Consider the following 22,655-nt stretch of genomic DNA (forward strand, 5'->3'; position numbering starts at 1 on the left):
AGAACCACTTCCTTCCACACGGATCGTTCTTTGGAGGATCTGTTGAACTCATCGTATCCTGTTGTCTCTGTTATTCACACTGGTTCATTGCAACATTGTAATGTCGTAATAAACCTGCCGACTGTTCAACATTCAGTTCTCTCAAATTTATTTTACTCCTCTCAAATCTAGTCTGTAAGCCTAGCCTAGCTATACTGAGTAGGTGTTACATATACATGAGAATCTGTGTGTTTGTAAAAATTACTGACGCACATTTTTTTGTTAAGGTGTGTGTGTGAAACTGTGCGCTCATGTCGCCCTCGCTGTGTGTCAGTTCCAACTTGAAAGTACAAATTCTGACCCGATTTTTCTTCCTTTCACCTGATAGGTCAGTGTCATGTCAATCACAAATGTAACAATCCAATCAGAGAACAGATGGTTTGGCTGCAGCGCTTCACTTCAGGTCCTGGAAGGGTAATAGAGTTTAAAGCTGGATGAGTAGACACAAAAACAATCGTGTCTAAGACTGCGTCAGGTGTGAATGCGAGGGAGTAAAGATGTGGGTGGAGTTCCCACACAAGCTTCGGTGTGAGCTCTGTGTCAGCGCGCCATCGTCATATAGTCAGCCTTCAGGTACACCAAGAACTCAGCGGGTAAAATGAGAGCTGAGCGCCGTTTTCCCATCATTACTAGTCAATAAATGTATTGATCCATAGCAGTGTTTACACCACGATGAAGCTCAGGCTGACTGAAGGACCGCCCTGCTGTGTGACCACAGAGACGCTGCTGCATTGCTTGCTAACAGCAGACATTCTGATTCTACTTTTGAGCCAGGTGGCGTCCAGGTGCTGTCCCTTTGAAAGAGCCAGGAGCCTTAGTTTCCACCTCCTCCATGTAAAGGTTGGCTCCAAGCGGCCACACCGGGGGGCCCACGGCACACCCGTCTGTTTGTGACTGCCCTGGTGGTATTTAAATATGGAGGTAAGGTGGTGTAACAGTGTGCAGGTGTGATCGGGGCGAAGCTTCTGTTTTCTAAGCAGGGGTCTTGTTGTGGTCGCTCTCTGACCGTCTCCACTGCCTCAGCATGCAAGCGTCAGACCACAGCACTGTGGTTTCATCTGGATCCAGGGGGAGTCTCTGGGCCGGTGAAGTGGGTGGAGTTTTTGATGTGGTGGGTGTGGTGCCCACGATTTTGGCTGAGTGTGAGTGGGACTGTGTGTTTGACGCTGCTGTGTGTTTGAGCTGTTTGGGGAAATGCACTGAGCTGTAGTTTGTCACTGTGACCACTAGAAGGCGCCACATGACAGCCACAGACTCCAGATTGAAGTTCACACAGACAAAGAAAGCACATCAGCTGTGTGCTGCGCAGCAGATGTTCGCACGTCTGCAGTTGGAGAAGGTGGAGTCGATCATATCGAGGAGGTTTGGCGCAGATGAACTCCTGATTCTGTTTTTCTACAACTAATCACGCTGAAGCTGAATAAAGCAGCAGAGTCGGGTCTGTCGGTGTACCTGCTGCCTGCTTGTGCCCGGTTTGAGGAAAATGAAGCCCAGCCAGAAGAGAAATGAATCATCAGAGCGACTGCTGAGATTCTGCCGAGTGTTTCTGCTGATGACCTTCAAGGAGTAACTGCGACCCGCCCACCTGTGCCACGCCCTCCAGGCCAACTGTGAGTGCTAAGAGACCCGAACCCAGGTTTAACCAGAAGACCTATCAGAGGTGGAGAGTAGGGATGGGTATCGTTTAGGTTTTATCCGATACCAGTACCAAACCGGTACTTTTGAAACGGTGCCGGTGCTCAAACGGTGCTTAAAGAATGGAGAACACAAAATTGGTCCAAAAACCTCTCATGTTCAGCTGTTTTTTGTAAAAAGATAACAATGTTAGCCTTTTCTGCAGCTATGGGGCATATATGGTATCACTCTTGGCTGGAAGCAGTGCTTAAACAATGGAAAAAACACAAACTTTGTCCAAAAACCTCTCATGTTTAACTGTTTCCCACTTTTTCTTTGGTCATTTTAGCCTTTTTGGCCAGGGTGAAGGGAGTATCTGCCATCAAACAAGAAGACAGCCGCATGTAGCTATGATGATGTTTGCTAGTTCACCTTACATGCATTAATGTAATAACGTGGTTAGCCTACTCAACGTAAATTACACACGAACAACATTAAGCTACTCACGCAGAGAAGAACGGCTGCTGCTGCATCATCATCCTCATCATTTCTGCTACACTGGCAGGGCTAGGGGCCAGGACTCTCCTCTTCGGGTTCTTGGGGGATTTCTGTGTGTAGCACTGCTTTCACACAACAACACAAACTGAGGGTGCTCTCCTCCTGCCTGGTGTTTGGTACTCAGAGGCTAATACTGGCAACAGGAAGCCTGCACAGAGGGTCACTGACCCGCCAAAACATCACCGGCTGCCCTCTGACACCCCTAGAGGCCATTGCCAGATCCTCCTGTCTCAGGTAAGCCAGGCACCCTGTCCACCACCGGACGATCTGATATCCTCGTGTTGGTGTTGTTCCCAGACCATCATGAAAATGTTGTTCCAGGTTCAACATTGCAAGTGACCAATCACATTGTTGTGACGTTATTCTTTTGCGCGCCAAGCCATTCGTGCATTTATGAAATTCCAATGTTGCAAGGACAATATCAATTCTGCTTACTGTTTATTAAAGGGTTATGGTTAGGGTTAGGGTCAGGGTCCGTTGATCAGCGGACAGAGGCGGTTTCACGCAGCTTTAGTACAGTTTTTTGTTTTACGACGGTTTTTCCCGAAGTCGCAAAAGTATGATGTCACAACATTCTGATTGGTCACTTGCAATGTTGATCCTGGAACAACATTTAGTATGATGATCTGGGAACAACACCAACACGAGGATATCAGATCAACCGTCCACCACCTTTCTGACCCGCTGCCCTCAGGTCAGTCAGGTCACTCACACACAGACTCAGACCTTTGTACACCTCCTTCACTTTATTCTCCCATGAGTGCCTTTCTGTTGTTTTAGATGTATTTCTCCTGTCTGTCCTTTATTCTGCCGTCTCATTATTTATATTTAATTCCTGCACAGTTGCCGTGGAGCACCCATCATTTTGTTGTACGTGTCCAATGACAATAAAGAGATATTCTATTCTATTCTACTCCATTTTGGGGAGCGCCATCCCTCTGTTTACCTGCATGTCACCACACTCACCTGCCTCCATTACTAAATCAAGGACCAGTCCGTTTGTATCCGTCACGTTCAGGATCCACCGTGGATTCCTCCGTGTCGATCCGCAGCTCGGCTGTTTTGTGGGAGCTGCTGGTTTGAACACCTGAAACATCATTCAGCCAAACACCTGCTGGGAGGATCAGAGCCTTCAAAGAATTACACCTGAAACTCTACAAACCCTAACCCTGAACAGGTCACATACAGCATCCGTTACAGATGAAAACATCTGTAGCTAAAAACACAGAAACCCTCCCACACCACAGACAATCTGAGCGTTTTAAACACAAAACCTTAAAAAGTCCCTGTGTTGCTTCTGCTGCTGGGATAAAGACAAAGGCTGGAAACACACTGACGGAGTCACAGAGATGAGTCTGCTTCATGGCGACTGCACCCACCAATAACTGTCAAACTCGATTCCACAAGGCCCAGAGACAGGAAGATGAAGATGAAGAGGAGATGCAGCAGGACGAGGGTGGAGAAGGAAGAACCACAAAGTAAAAGCAGATAAACTCTCCCTGCATCACCAAGATGATGGTGGGGACAGTGAAGCCTCCATGAAAGTGTCCTGATGGTTCACGTTTACTCTGCAGCTTTGGTTACGATGCACAGCCTGATTCCTCTGATGTTAGTAACATTTCTCAGTCAATGCTCTGCTCTTTAGTACATCTGTATTTTGAAATGCCGCAGCCTGTGTAGTTTTCCTTGGCAGTAATGTTTCATTGTTCCTGCCAGCAGGTCAGCTAGATCCTCACCGATGCTGGATCCTGTGAAAAAGAAAGCAGCCAATGAGAGAGGTTTGACTTTCTGCTGAAAACAGGCTGAAGCATGAAACATGCTGATGAGACGATGGGCAGGTTCTACGTCTACTGTTGCTCTATGTGTCCTGTGTAAAGCTGGGACAGCATCAACAACAGAGGAAAAACGTAACCGAGTGCATTCAGTTTGAATATGGAAGAAAATGCAGTGTTTTCTAATAATATGAAGTAAATGGTAAATGGTCTGTATTTGTATATCGCTTTACGTAGTCCCTATGGACCCCAAAGTGCTTTACACTGCATGCACCCATTCACACACACATTCACACACTGGTGATGGCAGCTACCTTGTAGCCACAGCTGCCCTGGGGCGCACTGACAGAGGCGAGGCTGCCGGACACTGGCGTCGTGCTAAAATATAAACCCAATCATTTCTTACAACTTAGACATAAACAAAAGTTAATGTGATTGAAAAAACAAATCATCTTTGTTTAGCCCCCCAAACTAATCACAACTTTTCCTGAAGTAAAATTAGTTACAGATTTAAAAAGCAAACAGGCTCAAGTATTCTTACTGTTTAAAAAAGACAATGATGGATAAAAATGCTGTGTCACAAGAACAGCAATCAGTACTGGTCCCAGCACAGAACCCTGAGGCACTCCAGCACTAATCTAATCAAAAACAGGAATCTATCAAACGGATTTGATTTATTATCAAACCATTGATCAATACTTCTTGACACATGTTGTAGGAACTGGGGTCTAATCGGAAGGTTGGTGGTTTGGCTCTGAGACGCATCAGAGAGCAGCTTGGGTTGGTATCCTGCTCAGGGATATTTGGCATGCAGACTGGAGCAGCCGGGGATTGAACCACCAACCTTCCGATTAGGAGACCCACTCTTAACACAGCTGTGATTACCTGGCCGCAGGTAATCACAGACTGCCATGAAACCAACAGAAACCAACAGAAGTCACTAACAGCCCGCCGTCCACAAAGGCGTGGTTTATGTGTCTGATTCATATTTATGGCCTGCAGCAACTTCCTGTCAGGAAACAGCAGAGTGTTGAAACACCGACTCTGGCAGCACTGTTGGACAGTTAGCTTCGAGGTGTAAGCCTGGCCCCTCTCTGGGTTTGAGGCTGGGCAGATTTGAATGTGGTGTAATTTAAAGACACAGAACATGTATGTGTGGTGTTGTTTAGTTAGAGGTGAGTAAAATGTGTGTCTGGCTCATAAACGGTGTTTCCTGAGCAGAGGTGTGAACTTTGAGCTCTCCGTGCTGAGGTCTGTCACCTGCTGTTGCGTGACGGAGGACAGCGATGACGGAGCACCTTCTGAAAATTCTCATTGTCGGTGATGGAAACGTCGGCAAGTCTTCCTTTGTTCATCGCTACGTCAGCGGACAGTTCAACAAGACCTACAAGATGACGGTGGGAGGTAGGGCTGCTTTACTCTTTTGAGTCTTTGAAACATTGGCAGGGTCTGCGTGGTGTGTTTGGGTGCCCTGAGACTTTGCATGGTCATCAGAAAACTTCAGAAGTCATGTTAGAAATAGCAGGCACTAACCTGAAACTGGTTTTTATATCGTAGAGGAGCAGACTGATGTTCATGTAAAATCTGAAGACAGATGGAATATAAAAGTGGATCCACCACTTTGGTCCTGACTGAGAAAACAAAAACCATCAGACTGTCGCACAGCTCCTGCTTTGGGCTCATGTTACACCAGATCATGACTTAAAAGAGCTTAACGTTTATCTGTCCCACCACGATTGTCTCGTTCCCTTCACCTCTTCCTGAATTAGAAATTTTTCAGAGAAGTCGTGTTATTCAAGGAAATTTGCTTACTGTGGGAGTTCCCTTTAAACCGTTCCTCAAGGGACCTTATATTTATTATACACACACAAAGTGGGTTTTTAATTTAATTCATTTCAACTTATATATGTCTCCCAAACTGGAAGCTGGTTCCACAGAAGAGGGGCCTGAAAACTGAAGGCTCTGCCTCCCATTCTACTTTTAAATACTCTAGGAACAACAAGTAGGCCTGCAGAGCGAGAGCCAAGTGCTCTAATAGGGTGATATGGTACTACAAGGTCATTAAGATAAGATGGGGCCTGATTATTTAAGACCTTGTATGTGAGGAGCAGGATTTTGAATTCTGGATTTAACAGGAAGCCAAAACAGGAGAAATCTGCTCTCTCTTTGTTGAAGGAGCTCTGTAACTTGTCCTCTAGCACCACCGTCAGGTCAAAATGTATTTTTCATCTCAGGACCTCGGCTGTTTTTAACTTTATGATCTAAAACTTTGTTTCTTACACAAATAGCTGGAGTTGATTTTCAGACTTTGTCCTTTGGTTTGCTTTGACTGGCGACTTCAGTCCGCCGGTCTCTACAGCTACATTTGAACCCATCACATCAGGAGCGCTCCTCCTTTTAAACCAAAGCTCCAGGAAATAATGAGGTTCACAGTCTCTCTGCACGAGTTGAATCAAATGAAGAGGAGATCACTGATTATTTCACAGCCTTCAATCTGTTTGCACGATTAGAAACTGGGGATTAGTCACTTGATTCAGACCCCAGGTGTACAAAATACTGAATGAATAATTACAGGATGAGACACGTTGTTATGTTTATACATACCTGGAAGCAACTGAGAATGAGTGCAGGTTCAGCTGGACGAAACCAGCTCTCACTTCTTTGCGCTTAATGAATAATTTCACAGAGGTTTCACTTCAGAAGAAGCAAAGTGAAACTTTGAGTTTATTTTCATATTTTCCTGTGTAGATGTGCCTTCAGTGGCGTTTCATTTCTCTCTTGCTGCGTCTCTAAAACAGACTGTTTCCTTCTGCAGTGGATTTCTCCGTTAAGCTGCTGCACTGGTCGGATAAAGAGAAAGTCCGACTGCAACTCTGGGACATCGCAGGTACAAAGAAAGTTTGGCTTCAGCTTTTTTAAGCTCAGTGGGTCAGCTGATGCTAAGACTGGTTAAATGACGTAAAACAAAAACTCGACTTGAGAAAAAGATTAAAACCAGCAGACATGACACGGTGTGCAGGTAGAACAACAGCAAACGTTTGAAGTTTGAGTCAGTGTGCTCTACAAGCTTCTGGAGGCTTTGGTGCACCTGTTTAGAAACTGCTTTGTCTACCTGACATAAAGGGCTGTGTTTGAACTGAACATCTTCAATCTGTTTAACAACAATACACTCAAACAAATAATGAAACAAAAAAACTAAACTGAACATTTTCAGACAGGAAAACTGAAAGCAATTAAAAATAGTTCAAAATAAAATAAAAATTAAATTCAAAATATCTAACGCCTCTGCATTATTGACTGGGTCATGGATGGATGCATTGGTGACACACTGACCTTTGCCTTGTCTCTTCAGGCCAAGAGCGTTTCATATCCATGACCAGGATCTACTATAAAGGGGCGCTGGGCTGTGTGGTGATGTTTGATGTCACCAGTTCCTCCAGTTTCTCCAGCTGTCGCCACTGGAAAGAGGACCTGGACAATAAGGCCATGCTGCCCAACGGAGACTCCATCCCCTGCATCCTAGTTGCTAACAAGGTGATTGAGTGCATCCAGCTAATGAAGGATCCACCAGGAAGCTTTGAGGTTCAGGCTAATGAGCACAGGCTGCTAACATGCAGTGAGTCACCTGACTATAAACTCAGTCTTTCTGCTTCGGTCTGTTTGCAGTGCGACCTCGCTCACAGGGCTGTCTCTGCAGACACCATCGACAAGTTCAGCAAAGCCCACGGCTTCATTACATGGATGGAGACTTCAGTCAAAGACAACAAGAACGTTGGAGAAGCCACGAGGTAGGAAGAGAACATCAGAGGCAGAGCTCAGAGAATTCATTTTTAGGAATTTAGAGTTAAACCTGGACCAATCCAGTAGAATCCCACATCTCAGTTTTGTGTTATGTGCAGTTTTATTCAATAAAATGTAACATGCAAGAAGGAAATTAGCTTATGTTAGCACCTGCTGAAGCTGGAATCAACCTGAAGAGTCAGGCTACGTTCACTCTGCAGGTCTTGATGCTCAATTCAGATTTTTTGATCAAATCAGATTTTTTTGTCTGCTCGTTCACACTACAAATAAAATGCGACAGCAAACGCGCTCTAGTGTGAACGCTCAAAGCGGCCGCATGCGCAAAAGAAGACGTCACACACAACGCGCTCTGTTTAGACCCAGAGCAACAGTATGTTTGACTGATGGTCTTAATATAAAGACTTCGGACCTCATGTTTCCCAATTTTTGCTTTAAGTTATTTTGTTATTTACATAATAATGTAGATAACCTAATAATGATCCTTACTGCTGTTTTAGAGGATAGCTGCAGATTTCTGTCAGAATCTGCAGATTATACAGTACAAATAAAATGTTCACGTTTCTCCAACGTTGTCTTCCCAACAGTTTCACTGGATGGACAGGAAGCGTTCACGATGTCTTCTCCGGCGCTGATAATTGGCGTCTGTCTTGTGTCAGTGACGTAAAAGACGGATTTAATGCGACGTGACCATCAAACAGCAGTCGCTTTCTAAAACATCAGATATGTATCGGATTCAGGACCACATACGAAAGTGACCCAGGTCGGATTTGGAAATATCGGATTTGTCACACCATGATCAGATATGGGTCGCGTAGGGTCAAAAAAATCGGATTTGATTTCGCCTGCAGTGTGAACGTAGCCATGTCTGTAGCTCCTCTGAGGTCCTCCTCCTCAATAACACCTGTGGGGGAGGGGGCGTTTCTATAACTCACCAGTTTGTATTATTAGGGGCGTGGCCTCTTTCACTGACACAGCCAGCTGTAACTGCTAGCTGTCTGCTAGCTTTTAAATAGCTAACAACTTCATATTTGCTTCCCTGGTTTAAATGGAACGACGGCTTTATTCTTTAAAGATGATGCTCTGAATGTTGGAGGGACGTCCTGCAACAGCTTGTTTTCTCCGATCATTGAAATTACTGAAGCTCAGAGCGAGCAGCTCAAAGAGTTTCTGACCAGGTCATCGTCTCGCAGGTTTTGGTGGTTTTGGCTGGAAACAGCTGAGATGTTTTTGAACATTATCGAGGTATCCAGGCCGTCTTTCCTTTGACACAAAGATCTAAGATCTAAAGCAAGAGAGAAAAAGAGTATTAAACAGAAAATTCAATCTGATCAATCAGGAAAACACATCATTAAAGCTGTGAAATCTGTGGCGTTTCAGGATGCTGGTGCAGGAGATTCTGTCGGTTCAGTCCACCATGGACCCGATTCACAGACCTGAAGTCCGAGTTTATCCTCACCCGGACTCAGAGTTCAACAGAAGCTCAGGAGGAGAACGAGGCTGCTGCTGAAACCACGAGCATCACTCGGAGCACAGCAGGAAGTACTCTTCATGTGCACGTGAAGTGTAGGACTGTGAACTGTCTCGGAGCTGATTCTGGCTCTCCCACCTTTAATAGTTTCATTTTGAGCTAAAGGTGTAAATTAAACCAAGTTCAAATAAAGATCCGGGCCTCGCCTAAAGCGAGAAGCAACACTAAGGACAAACACGGGTATATGTTTCACTGCTGTGATCAGAAACAGGTGAGACACGTTAAAGGTCCGATGACGTGACGCCGAGTGGGGAGCACAGGAAAGGTGCTGGAGACAATGGTGAACAGGAAAAGCTTTTCAAACACACAGCACATGACCTTAGCGTGTTTAGCGGTTTGTACGCTGCACCCTGATGAGAACAAACCAGCCTCACACAGCAGAAACACAGTCGAGGCTTCTGCCACAACTTCACCTACATCCAAGGTGCCCAGAGAAGGAAACTAAGAGATTGAAGCTCCAGAAACACTCACATACATTCATATTAAACACCTTCGTCAATTAACTTTATTCATTTCAGCTTCGTCAGTCCTGATCCACATGAGTTTGAGAGTCCTGGGTGGGGACCCAAACCTGATCTTTGACTAAACCTCTGGAGAGTAAAAGAAGTCGAAGAAAAGAAGTGAAATGATGATGACATACTAAATAATGAATGACACACACCTCCAGCCTCCAGCAGAGGCACACGAGCTAACAAAAGAAAAGGTCTGGTTCAAACCTTTTAAACTGAAAAGGTTAAATTCGTGTTTGGGAATCAGCAGGTGTGCCACCCAGGTAAGCAATGCGAAGCAGAGGCTGAACACGGAAAGGTGGCGTTCAGCGTAGGCGTGGGGACCAGAAGGAGCACATGGAAGGTGAGTGTATCGTGAGAGAACGAGGTGCAGAGCGTGCTCGGTGCAGCCGTCCATCATCTCCCATCACGCTGAGTCGTCCCGACACGTGGCGTCCCCGTGCTGGCGGCGAGGCGTGTGTGAGTGGGTGCTGCACAGCATCAGTGGGACATGCACGGGAGCTCCGACCTGCTGCGAGAAATTCTGCTTTGAATTTTTACACTTTTACTCTTGCTGACAGTTTTTAGCTTCTTTTATTTTTCAGGTTGTCTCCTTGTTTCATTACCTGTTTTACTCTGGCAGTTACCTTCCCTCTGCGTTTCAGTTTGTTTACTTCCTGCCTCTGTCTGTTTCCCTCCTCCTGTGTTTCCCTTCTGTTTCTCAGTGCCTCAGGTTGATTCCTTTGAGCTTATTTGGACTTTCTGGGGGTTTCCAGGATAACCAGCATGCTTTGTGTATTTCCTTTTGCCTGACCTGATGTCATCTGCATTTGTATCCAGTTGTAGCACAGAAACATTTTTCAAAGAAGGCCTTCGGACTGTTTTTCTAGATCTGATTAATAAACATGCTAAAAAGTCAAATAGCATCTTATGATTACCCAACTAAGTAAAGTAAAGATAATCAGGCTTATCCTCCCAGGGTGTCATTTGTTTCAGTGAGAGCCAGAGAAACCTGAGAAATTCTTAGCTTGGATTTGGAGCAGGTTCATAAAATGGTCATAATAAGCTTTGGTAAAATTACTTTAATCCCCCAAACAATTGCAGTGAGTAATATCAGGAAACCACAGCCACGTGATCAATAAACTACTTCAGCTTCAAAGAGACCCTCACCACCTCACGCTGTTTTAGTCCATCTGAATTTATGCATAAAGTCAATGTAAATTTCCCCGATGAACATTGATAACATCTGAATTCATGCAGGTTAAAGTATTTCAACTTTAAGCTACTGCAAAAAATGTCCCATCAGCTGCAGGACGACCTAACTGACTCCATCGCCAGCACTCTTTGGTTCACTTTTAAACAGAGCTCAGAAAACATCCAGTGTGACGGGGCGTGGGGCGGCTGCAGCTGATACACCTGAGCTCAATCAGCTCATCACGCCTCCCCTGCATAAAAGGAGTGGACTGGGTCCAGAGTTATTGTTGTTGCCGCTGAAAAGCTGCATCGCAGGCATGTTTAGACGACAACCAGAAATAAAAGGAAACTGCTGAAAAGTGTTGAAACATGGTTGGATCCATCATGCATCTTTTACATGCAGAAAACAGAAACCCTGGAAGCTTCTATAACTTCCAGCTGTGGGACTAATACAGGCTAAAGGCTGTCTTCTCTTATCACACTGGCTGAGTGGGCTTTCAACTCAAATGAATTCTCACGTTAGGCGTGAGGACGTCATAGCGGTGAGAAAACCATTTAATTCCAGAGTCAGAATCTTTGAGATGGTTTAATTCTATCGAAGTATAAAGTTTTTCTTTCCATGTTTTTGACCTGTCTTTGGGTTTAGCTGAAGAGTCCAACAATGATCTGCTCCTTTTCCTGTATGCTTGGATCGACTGGTTTTCCATTACAATCTGGTACTACCTAACGTGTGTGGCTGTTGTCATAGCAACACGTCTCGCATGTGCGATACAACAAAGGTGGACATCAAGGTGACGATATACCTGCTGCTTGGTCGTGCGGGTCGTTTTTAGCTCCTGAACTGGGTTTCAGGTAGTTTTTAGCATCTAAATCTGAACAGCAGTGGAAAGCGACGCAGAAGCCATAAAGGTGGAACCACAGCTATTAGCATCCTGCAGCTTTAAGATTTCATTGTTCGGCACCCCCATACTCCGGGTCGCGGAGTATGGGGGTGCCTACTGGGATCAGCGGGGGAGGGGTCACTTGCCCCTCCCTTCCTTCCCACCCCATCTCCAGCTGCCTCCCTCTTCCCGCTCCACCACAACCACCCACACATGCAGGGCCTTGGAGTAGGGGTGTGTCACCAGGGGAGGCTACCCCCCCCCCCCCCCTGTCCCCTTCTGGCTGCCTCTGCCTCAATTTTATCCCACAACTTAGACATTCACATTACTCACACTCTCATTACACATACATATAGGATCTTGGGGGTGGGCACGATACACGGAATCCAAAGTACCATCAGGGTGTACACCTCACCCCTGGCGTCGTTGCCCACCTCTCAATTTTAAATACACGTAGACATTGAGGGCTAGCAGGAGGGACCATGCGCTTACCTGCTGCTCTCTGGCAGGTAGCTCCATGCCCTCCTGGGTTTTAATTGCACCTTAGAACACACATGCATCAACACTACAATGAGCGGGTGGAGGGAGGTTTGGAGTCTTCTCTCACCCCCGTTCTCTGCGACCTGCTGGAGCAGGGGGGCTAGGAGGAGGAGTTGGCCGTCCGACTGCGGTCTGGAGTGTGGGGCCTCCCTGCTGCTGCGGAGTCGGGGCGGTCTGCCTCCCCCCACCGCAGGGAAAAGGGTAACACCACCTGGGTCTGGGTGCAGTTCCCCCCTCCAGGGGCAAGGGTACCTAGACCCGGGGCTTAGAGTACGCTTGGGGAGTGTGATTGTGTGTACAGCGTCTCTTTATGTCTGTCTCCACGTTGGTTGAGTGTGGAGTAAGTGCATATGAGAGCATGAGGGTGGGAATGGATGTTTGTATCTGTGTGTGCCTGTATGTCTGTGTCTATATGTCAGGTTGGGTGTCAGACGTCACCTCTCTGGGGACATCTCAGGCCCTCCAAGGTTTGGAGGCCTATCTCCCCCCACCACCACTTCCCCTGCCAGTGGCGGACTCCCTCAGGTGTCGGTGCGTTGGTGGTTCTTTGTGTCCGGGGATGGGCGTCCAGGTACACACCGGCTCACTCCTTGGTGGCCGCTTATCGGGGCCTGGAGCCTGGGGCTCGCTCGGGCCACTTCGGAGGTGGGGTGCCCCCGGCCTCTCGGCCTGGGGCTCGGTCACTCAGGCACGGCTGGCTGCCGGCGGAGCTCACGGGCGCGTCACTGCAACTCCCCCTGGCTTCTGCTCCGCGGCTGCTGAGTGAGCCCTCATCTGGGACTCTCCTCAGTTCTTTCTGGGACAGTGGCGCGGCTGCCCCTCTGTTGGTCTTCCTTGGTCTCTTGTGTTCTGGGGGCCTCTGGATGTCTGGAGTTTTGATCTCCTCCATACCTGCTTCATGCCCTGGAGGACGGGGCTGTGGCCCCCCCACACCCTCTAGCAGATCATTACATGAAGGAACCTTTTAAAAAAAAACAAGCGCGTCCATGCTCACAGGTGTACACACGGGTGATCACACCCACAAACTACACCCTTTTTGGCTCCTACCTCAAAGCACACTGTGTTCTGTTGATCTTATGTGCTGCACAATAATGTTTAATATTTAGTATTTACGGTCATATTCCCATATAGGGCTTTGGAGTTGACGTCACGCCGCAATGCATTGTGGGAGCGCGGCGCCATTTTCGGGGTCTACGATCCAAACAAACTCACTGTTGGAACGGCGACGACGACAAGAAACATGTTTAAAAGCAGCTCAAAAGAAAACGGACGGTATAGAGACCGATTGCGTCCAGAGGCGAAGCAGCGGTATTTGAAAAAAAATAGAGTGCATCGCAAATCTGGACCCATACGACATACGGCAGTGGAGTAAAGACCCAGACGACTTACCGCCACTGTCCTACCCCGATATCTTCACGTATCTTGTTTGTGGAGTAAGCGCTTACACAGCAAACCAGTTTCGTAATTACAAGTCACTGGAGGCGCACATCCAATTTACAAATGGCTGGGTGCAAGATTTGGCTATTTTCAAGCCGCCAAACTCTGAGTACGTCGTCAAAGTAAGTCAGCTGGAGTGCACCGAGTGAAATAGCCATTTTCCACCCCCCACCATAATTAATGTTATACATTTATCAGTAAACTGCTAAAATATTGTTACCATATTATATGCCCATAATTGTAAAGTAGATGCAAATTAACACATTGATAATCGGGCAAATTATTAACGCCAATTTGTGTCCTCCCTGTCTCCTCCTGCGAATCTTTACATAGCACATATGTCTGCAAAGTCACTCCATTTGATGTTTGATCGCAATTTCTATAACTTCCGAGACCACCAACGATGATATTATTCAGCTATAAAGTGTGATGTGAACATATTTAGAACTTACCGGAATGAAAATGTCTTGAGCACACCAGCTGATATATCTGGAGACGTAACAGAACTTGATATCAGCTCGTCTCACGGCTGCTATCCAGGCTAGACGCCTTCGTTTGGTAATATCCGATACATGAGCTCCTTCATGTTGCTTCCAGGTTGGGAAAGCATAAAAAGACAATCCAAACTTATTCCCGTGCCGGTCATAAGATCGAACATTGCAGCCGAGCACACAGCAAGTACGAACCATGGCTATGCTTTGGCTCCTTACTTAGACCCCCAAAATGGCGGATCGGGCCAAAATCCTTTCCACGCCCACCCCCGTGACATCACGCTCCAAAGCCCTATATCATTGTGATGTTGTTTATTCTATTACTCTTGTTCTCTTCTGCTTGTTTTCTTTTTTCTTTCTCAGCAGGTGATCCAGGTGATCGATAGATGCATTTTCTTTTTTTTTTTTCTGCCCGTTCTGTTGGTTTTTGTCTTTTGCCCTTCTCCCCCGTCCCTCTTCTCAGCTGTTTCTCTTTCCCTCTTTCTTTCTCCCCTTCTTTCCCCCAGTCAAGTCTGTCCCGTATTCAGCAAGTGAAAATAAAATAAACAATAAAAGGTGAATCAAATGGACCATTACGGCAAGGCTGGGATGGTCAATTTGGTAAAGTAAATCCGTTGGGCATCTTTCTTTGCCTTTAGACAACAATTCTGATGCAAAAGAGCCAAACGGGACAGGCCAAAAAAAAAAAAAAAAAATTTCATTGTTCAGACCCAGAAGATTCATTTATGTTTACACAGTCTATGGTTTACTTCCTGTTTTATTTTGAAGGTTTGTTGTGTGGTTTTCTTCCCTCCTTTCGTCTTCCTCCTGCTCTTATTAGCGTGTGATTATTATCCTTCCTTCTGATCTTCTCCTTTGGCTCCTTTAGCTTACTGTTCCACCCTCTCTGCGGTCCTCTTTCTAAAAACAATCAAACTGCTGCAGCTTTGGTTTGTCATAAATCAGGAGGCAATGTGACGGTCTGCAGTCAGTGTGAGGTTTCTGTAACTGATTAAACACACTTTAAATGTTTCCCCGTCACTGGAGGCGTTAATATTCACCAGTGAGCTCTGAGCTCAGAGCTGGAAACCCTCAGAGAGGAGGCCGAATGTTGGACAGATGGAGCTCCTGTCTGTGTGTCAGCCTGTCATGGCCACCCCACAGCTCACAGCGGGGGGGGGGGGCAGTACCAGGCTCCTCAGAGGGGCTCTTTAGCCGTTAATGGACACAGTGTTGAGAGCGCTTTTCTCCTCCTCTCACTGAGGGGGCCCTGCTAAAGATGCTTTCGCCCATTTTACATGGTCGCAGAGGATTCATCATGGCTTCATGGACAGGTCGCCTCGCCCCACATATTCAGGTGGCTGGGCTGCAGGAGGCTTCTGAGAGCCCCAAATACTGGAGCTGATAATTATGGCCTATATTGTGCAGTGACCCGGCCCAATGCACTGAATGCACAGGTGTCATCCTGCTCATCGTCACATGACAAGGTGTATGTAAACAAGCCCACACAGGCAGCAGACTGCAGCTGAAGTACAGTTTATTAGAGGGTTATAGAGGCTGCAGTGCACACATCTGGGGCTTTATGCATTAGCAGCAACGATTTCTGGCACAACTTCAGCTACTTCCAAGGTGCATGGAGAGGATGAAAGAATTCACAATGCAAGAACTCCAGCAACACTTAAGGGAAGATGAACAACTTTAATAATTGACCAACGCGTTTCAGTTTGTGGCTGTTACGGGTTCGGAAAAGTTCAGTCAAACAATGGTTTATTGAGTACACGCGTGGGAAGATGTATACTGCAACACCAGCATCGATCTTCCCTGAACAGCTCAATTCAGAATGGTTTCATTCATCAGGGTTACGCCCCTTCATGCGTCACAAATGAACATGATATGCATCAGTTACCAGAGGTGTGGACTCGAGTCACATGACTTGGACTCGAGTCAGACTCGAGTCATTAATTTTATGACTTTAGACTTGACTTGAAAAAATGTTCTAAGACTTGTGACTTGACTTGGACTTTTACACCAATGACCTGGGACTTGAATTGGACTTGAACCGGTTTACTTGAAAAGACTTGATATTTTACCCCAAATATAAAATTTAACATGCATATTATATAGAGATTGAAAATGTGACGTCATTCACGGGTAGAACCGCAAAGGATTCTGGGAACTCGTGGCAAGCGGTACTAGCGCACGCAGGCTTTCAATTGAAATCAGTCACACAGCGATAAAAAGAAACAAAAATGTCAAGAAGCTGTTGTATTATTAACTACAATAGCCGGTCGCATGACAGCCACGGGAAGCCGACGGGTAAAGAGATCGGTTGTTATCGGATTACGTCGTTGAAGAGAAATTGTTCGAGCCATGTTTCCGAAGTAACAAAGACGCGACTGGATTGCAGCCATTCAAAGACCAAATATAACGTCCCAGAACACTCCAGCTCACAGGTTAGTCTGCTCCAAGCATTTACACGAAGGTCAGTCTGCTGTTGTAGTTAATACGTCATTTTCATAACATAATTGGTGATATAGGTTACAAGCAAGTCTGGCGCTGAACAGAAATTGTCGCGCTATGCTCCTTTATTTATTGTGCATAAATAGTGAATTGTCCTGACACAATATTGCGTTTCGCTTCTGTTATTATGGTACATTGACAAAAACATATACTTTTATTCACAGGATAAAACAGGGTTTTTGTATCACTAATTGTCCAGTACGATTACAGCATACAGTATTATTGTCACTGCTACATTTCTGTGATGAACCAGAAATTATTTCCACTACTAATTAATTACCGTTGAGCTCAAAGGTCCTATTAATAAACGGTTAACGAATGTGTATTTATGACGACGATTTGTGAGACTGGTAAACTTATGATACGTACGATGGTCTTTACTTTCTACACGGTGCATTTCAAGGTCCTGCACCCATCCGTCGGTAAACTGTACCTGGGCTTGTTGCAGTGACCTGAAGTTACTAAACTTCATGAGTGTATGCACTCACTCCAAGAACCGTATAATTATAAATATGCATATAAATGTGCTACGATGAGATAGCTGACTTCATCTAACTAGCAAATGTTTTCAAGGCTACGTTGGTGATGCAGTTTTTTTTTTAAATGATATTTTAAAAAAAAATCATTTATTTATGTATGATATTTTTGTCATGCGATTTCAAAGCCGGTCCTACAACCGCATCCAAGAATAACATGCAGCTTATCTCAGAACTGTCGGTGAAAATTATTCTTGGAGCTAAGTTTAATTGAGCTGCATTCTAAAGAGGTGCAATTTCACAATTTGTGTATATTTTCTAAGTTCACTATTTTGTCATGTGTTGAGAAAAACACAGATTAAAAAATTACATGGTCTAATATTTACATTTAGCATAACTGCAACATGCTTTTTTTCATTTTTTTTTTAAAGACTCGAAAGGACTTGAAATTCAAAGTTTCAGACTTGTGACTTGACTCGGACTTTTACACCAGTGACTTGAGACTCGACTCTGACTTGCCTGACATTACTTGAGACTTGACTTGAGACTTGAGGATAAAGACTTGAGACTTACTTGAGACTTGCAAAACAATGACTTGGTCCCACCTCTGTCAGTTACAGTAAATGGTCAATCTTAAACCCCTAAAATTAGACAAAGAAGTTCCTTTTTCTATCACACCTTCCAAACAAGGCAATAAGTTGCAAGCCTAAATGGTCCCTGAGGGCTTGTCCTTTTCTTGACTTGTCTTCTGTCACCTGTTACAGGAAACAGAAAAAAATTCAAATTAAGCAATCAAAACGTCATAGATAGATCAGCTGACATATAACAGGTAGGTATTGGTTAATTGGTTAATAGTAAATACTGGACTAGATCATTAATGATGAGGGCAAGGGGAGGAGACATGACCCCCACCTATCTCAAAAAAACACATGCGCGAAATACATAATAATACTATGACTGTACAAAAGAAAAGGGGGGGGGGGGGGGGGACAAAGGGCAGTATTTAATAATAAAAGGAGGTTGGGCCAGCAGTTGAATTAAAAACAAGAGGACATCATCACATGGGAACATATTTGTTAAAAGGTCCTAATTTATGTCTCTAAAATGTAGACTTAAGATGAGATGTAGATGCTACTCCTTCTTTGGCTGAAAAAATAAATACAATTAATTAAATAAACATTACCCGTGTGAGAACAATTTAACTGATAAAATTAGAATAAAAACATAAAAAATAAAAAAGGTTCAGTTCACAAAAACTCATTGATAGAAAAGTCCTCATTCATACCTCTGGGGTGCAGACTCTTAAAGTGGAGCATGCAAAATGCTTCTCTTTTTGTCTGGATAAAATTAATATGACCACCTCTTTGGTTTAGTTTAATGGCTTCAATGCCTAGAAAAAATAATGGGGAATATGGATGTTTATCATTGGAGCGTCTTGCAACAGGGCTGGTTCGATCACTCCTCTTGATCGAACTTTTGTGTTCATTAATTCGATCTTTCAGCGGGCACGATGTTTCTCCTGTGTATATTTTATTGCACGGGCACTGTATCATGTAGATTACATTTTTTTTTGTGATTAATATTTTATTGTACTTTTAGAACACTACAGTCCACTGCGGAGACAGATTACATCACATAAAAAAACATCAGCATAGCAGCAGAACAGTAGAGAATACCAAACCAAAATGAGGGGGGCAAACAAAGCAAGAGATAAACAAAAGCATGAAAAAAAAACAAAACAACAACAACAACAACAACAACAAAAAAAAAAACACGAAAGGAACAAAACAAAAACAGCCAGCCTTTGACTATGTGGGTCTTACTGCATGCCACACTCTGACATCCCTGAGAGTGCTTCGTCAGAATTCCAATGTCTGTCCCACTCTAAGTTCTAGTCTGTTCGTTTTATTCTGGACAGATATGGATCCCACTTCAGATGGAAACTCTCCACTTTATTCAGGAGCCTGTATGAGAGTTGTTCTAGTGCAGCGAGTCTCCCTAGTTGAATATGCCATACAGAGACAGGTGGGGTGGAAGGGGCCTTCCACTGGGAGATAATGAGTTTACGCCCCAGCATCAATGCAGCCTTAGGTGGAGCATAGTTAAGGAGTGATGGGTCTCCCAAAACAAATAGTCTTGGTGAAAAAGGAATATCCCATCGTATGGTTGATTTGATAAAGTCATGTATCTCAGTCCAAAAGATTTGGGTTTTAGGACAGCTCCAAATCATATGGGTCAATGTGCCTACCCCAGTCTGACATCTCCAGCATTCAGGGGACTGAATGAGGTTCGCCCTATACAGTCTGTGTGGCGACCAGTAAATTCGGTGTAGTAATTTGAATTGGATTAGTCTCGTTCTAAGTTCCCTGGACACCTTTTTACTATTCTGCAACATTGCAGTCCATTCCTGATCTGTAAAAGCCACACCAAGGTCAGATTCCCAAGCTAACTGGAGGGCGGGTAGTCCTTTACTCGTGCCCGTAACAAGCATTGAGTAATATTTAGAGACTTCACGACCCCCCCCCAAAGATTTTTTTGATGTAGCTGAGATATTCAATATTTGGAGGTGGTGTGGAGGAGGAACCAAAGGTTTTGAGCAATAAGTGCAGGACCTGCAAGTACCTCCAAAACTGACTTTGTGGCAACTGAAACTGTGCTTTAAGGTCGTTGAAGGACTTGAGAATCCTCCCCTGATACAGGTCTCCGAGAACAAGTATCCCTCTCTGGACCCACAGTCTCCAGAAAAACGGAAACTTATTAATGCAGAGTTTGGGATTGAGCCATATGGAAGCCTCAGTATGAAGGTGGGAGTTAAAATTTAGTAGCAAGGCCACCTTCTTCCAGACCGTCTGCAGGAAAGAAAGAATGGGGTGGGTTTGTATATCTGGTGGGAGCTTGGTGGTTAAAATGTGCATCGGAGGGAGTGGTGAGCACAAAGTACTCTCCAGACTAAGCCATGGGGGGGCTCGTTCTGGAGGGAGAGCCCAGTGAACCATGTGTCTCAGACTGAAAGCATAATGGTAAAACAGTAGATTTGGGACCCCCAGGCCACCCGACTCCACTGGTTGCTGTAGCTTTTTAAGCTTTATTCTAGGGCGTCTGTTGTTCCGTATGAATTGGTTGCACAATCTGTCAAATTGATGAAAATATTTTGATGGGATTTTTAGCGGGAGTGTTTGTAGTAGGTAATTAAATTTTGGAGCACAATTCATTTTGATGATGTTAACTTTACCCCAAAGGGTGAGGAACAAAGGGGACCATCTAATTATGTCGGTTCTGAACTTGTCCAATAGAGGTTCAAAACTAGCCTGAACTATGTTGTATAACAAACGGGGGAATGTAATGCCCAAGTATTTAATACCAGTCTGAGGCCAGCTGAAATCCCCCGGCTGGAACAGGGTTTTGGGGCAGAAGGCTGTCAGAGGGAGCGCTTCAGACTTTGACCAATTTACTCTATATCCTGATATATTAGAGAACCGGTTAATAATTCTTAAGAGAGCAGGTAGAGAGCGTTCTGGCTGCGATATTAGGACCAGGCCGTCATCAGCATAGAGCATCAACTTGTGATTATTATTGTGGACCTGGATACCTGGAAAATCAGGGTCTCTACGTATTGTCGCTGCCAGAGGCTCTAAAGCTAAAGCAAAAAGCAGAGGACTCAGTGGGCAGTCCTGTCTTCTACCTCTGTGGAGGTCGAAGGACTGTGATATAATACGGTTCGTTAGTATTGATGCTCTTGGATTGTTGTAGAGAAGTTTGACCCACCTTATGAATTTTGGGCCAAAGCCAAATGCTTCCATTACACAAAATAGAAAACGCCACTCTACCCTGTCGAATGCTTTCTCTGCATCCAGGGAGAGGGCTATAGCTGGAGAAAAGTCCCCCGTAGGGGATTTATTCTGGGTTGCCCACATAATATCAATCAGAATCAGAATCAGAATCAGAATACTTTATTGATCCCTGGGGGAAATTATTTTTTGTTACAGTGCTCCATTTTAAACCAACATTAAGACAAGACAGACAATACGCTAACTAAGAATAGTACAATATATACATATATATACATACATACATACATAAGTCACTTATAAATAAATATTTGGAAAAGAAACATGTGTAGTTGTAGCAGCAAACAGTGTGTTAAGTGGATGCGTTGTACAGGGAGATGGCCACAGGCAGGAATGATTTCCTGTGTCGTTCAGTGGTGCTTTTCGGTAATCTCAGTCTCTCACTGAACGAGCTCCTGTGACTGACCAGCATGTCATGGAGTGGGTGGGAGGTGTTATCCAACATTGTCTTTATCTTGGACAGCATCCGCCTCTCCGACACCACCTTGAGGGTGTCCAGCTCCATCCCCACAACATTGCTGGCCTTACGGATCAGTTTATTAAGTCTGTTGGCATCTGCGACCCTCAGCCTGCTCCCCCAGCATGCAACAGCATAGAGGATCGCACTGGCCACCACAGACTCATAGAAAATCCTCAGCATTTTCTGGCAGATGTTGAAGGACCTCAGTCGCCTCAAAAAATAGAGACGACTCTGGCCCTTCCTGTAAAGTGCTGTGGTGTTTTTAGCCCAGTCCAGTTTATTGTCAATGTGTACTCCAAGGTATTTATAGTCCTCCACAATGTCAACACTGACCCCCTGGATTGAAACAGGGGTCAAGTGTTTCCTGGTCTTCCTGAAGTCCACGATCAGTTCCTTGGTCTTTGCCACGTTGAGCTGCAGATGATTCTGCTCACACCACGTGACAAAGGAGTCGACCACAGCCCGGTACTCTGTCTCATCATCCCTGCTGATGCATCCAACCACCGCAGAGTCATCAGAAAACTTCTGAAGATGGCAGGTCTCTGTGCAGTGGCTGAAGTCTGTGGTGTAGAGGGTGAAGAGGAAGGGGGAGAGGACAGTCCCCTGTGGTGCCCCTGTGTTGCTAATCACCTTGTCAGACACACACTGTGGGAGACGTACATATTGTGGTCTTCCTGTCAGGTAATCAACAATCCAGGACACCAGAGAAGCATCCACCTGCATCGCTGCTAACTTATCACCCAGGAGGGTCGGCCTGATGGTGTTGAAAGCACTGGAAAAGTCAAAAAACATGACCCTCACAGTGCTCGCCGGCTGGTCCAGATGGGTGTAGACACGATTGAGCAGGTAGATGATGGCGTCCTCTGTTCCGAGACGAGGCTGATAAGCGAACTGAAGGGGATCCAGGTGTGGTCTTACTATGGGTCGCAGCTGGTCCAGGATGAGCCTTTCCAGGGTCTTCATGATGTGGGAGGTCAGTGCCACGGGCCTGTAATCCTGGGGGCCACTGGGACGTGGCGTCTTTGGTAC

General features: G+C 45.2%; 1 protein-coding gene across 1 annotated transcript; it reads left to right on the top strand.

Moving 5' to 3' along the window:
- The first annotated feature begins 4,992 nt into the window (after window positions 1-4,992).
- On the top strand, window positions 4,993-9,487 carry LOC113013826 (ras-related protein Rab-29-like). Its single transcript, XM_026155024.2, has 5 exons — window positions 4,993-5,387; window positions 6,799-6,870; window positions 7,336-7,517; window positions 7,650-7,771; window positions 9,162-9,487. The coding sequence occupies exons 1-5, from the start codon at window positions 5,270-5,272 to the stop codon at window positions 9,289-9,291; spliced, it is 624 nt and encodes a 207-aa protein (XP_026010809.1). The 5' UTR covers window positions 4,993-5,269; the 3' UTR covers window positions 9,292-9,487.
- Window positions 9,488-22,655: the final 13,168 nt, after the last annotated feature.

This window comes from Astatotilapia calliptera, chromosome 20 (assembly GCF_964374335.1).
Source record: "Astatotilapia calliptera chromosome 20, fAstCal68.1, whole genome shotgun sequence".
Lineage (NCBI taxonomy): Eukaryota > Metazoa > Chordata > Actinopteri > Cichliformes > Cichlidae > Astatotilapia > Astatotilapia calliptera.

What these genes read in the sequence shown, in the direction of transcription:
- LOC113013826 (XM_026155024.2), top strand. Translation starts at nt 5,270, where the DNA reads ATGACGGAGCACCTTCTGAAAATTCTCATTGTCGGTGATGGAAACGTC. An exon ending in GCATCCTAGTTGCTAACAAG is followed by an intron (nt 7,518 to 7,649) that starts GTGATTGAGTGC and finishes GTCTGTTTGCAG; the next exon opens with TGCGACCTCGCTCACAGGGC. An exon ending in AACGTTGGAGAAGCCACGAG is followed by an intron (nt 7,772 to 9,161) that starts GTAGGAAGAGAA and finishes GTGGCGTTTCAG; the next exon opens with GATGCTGGTGCAGGAGATTC.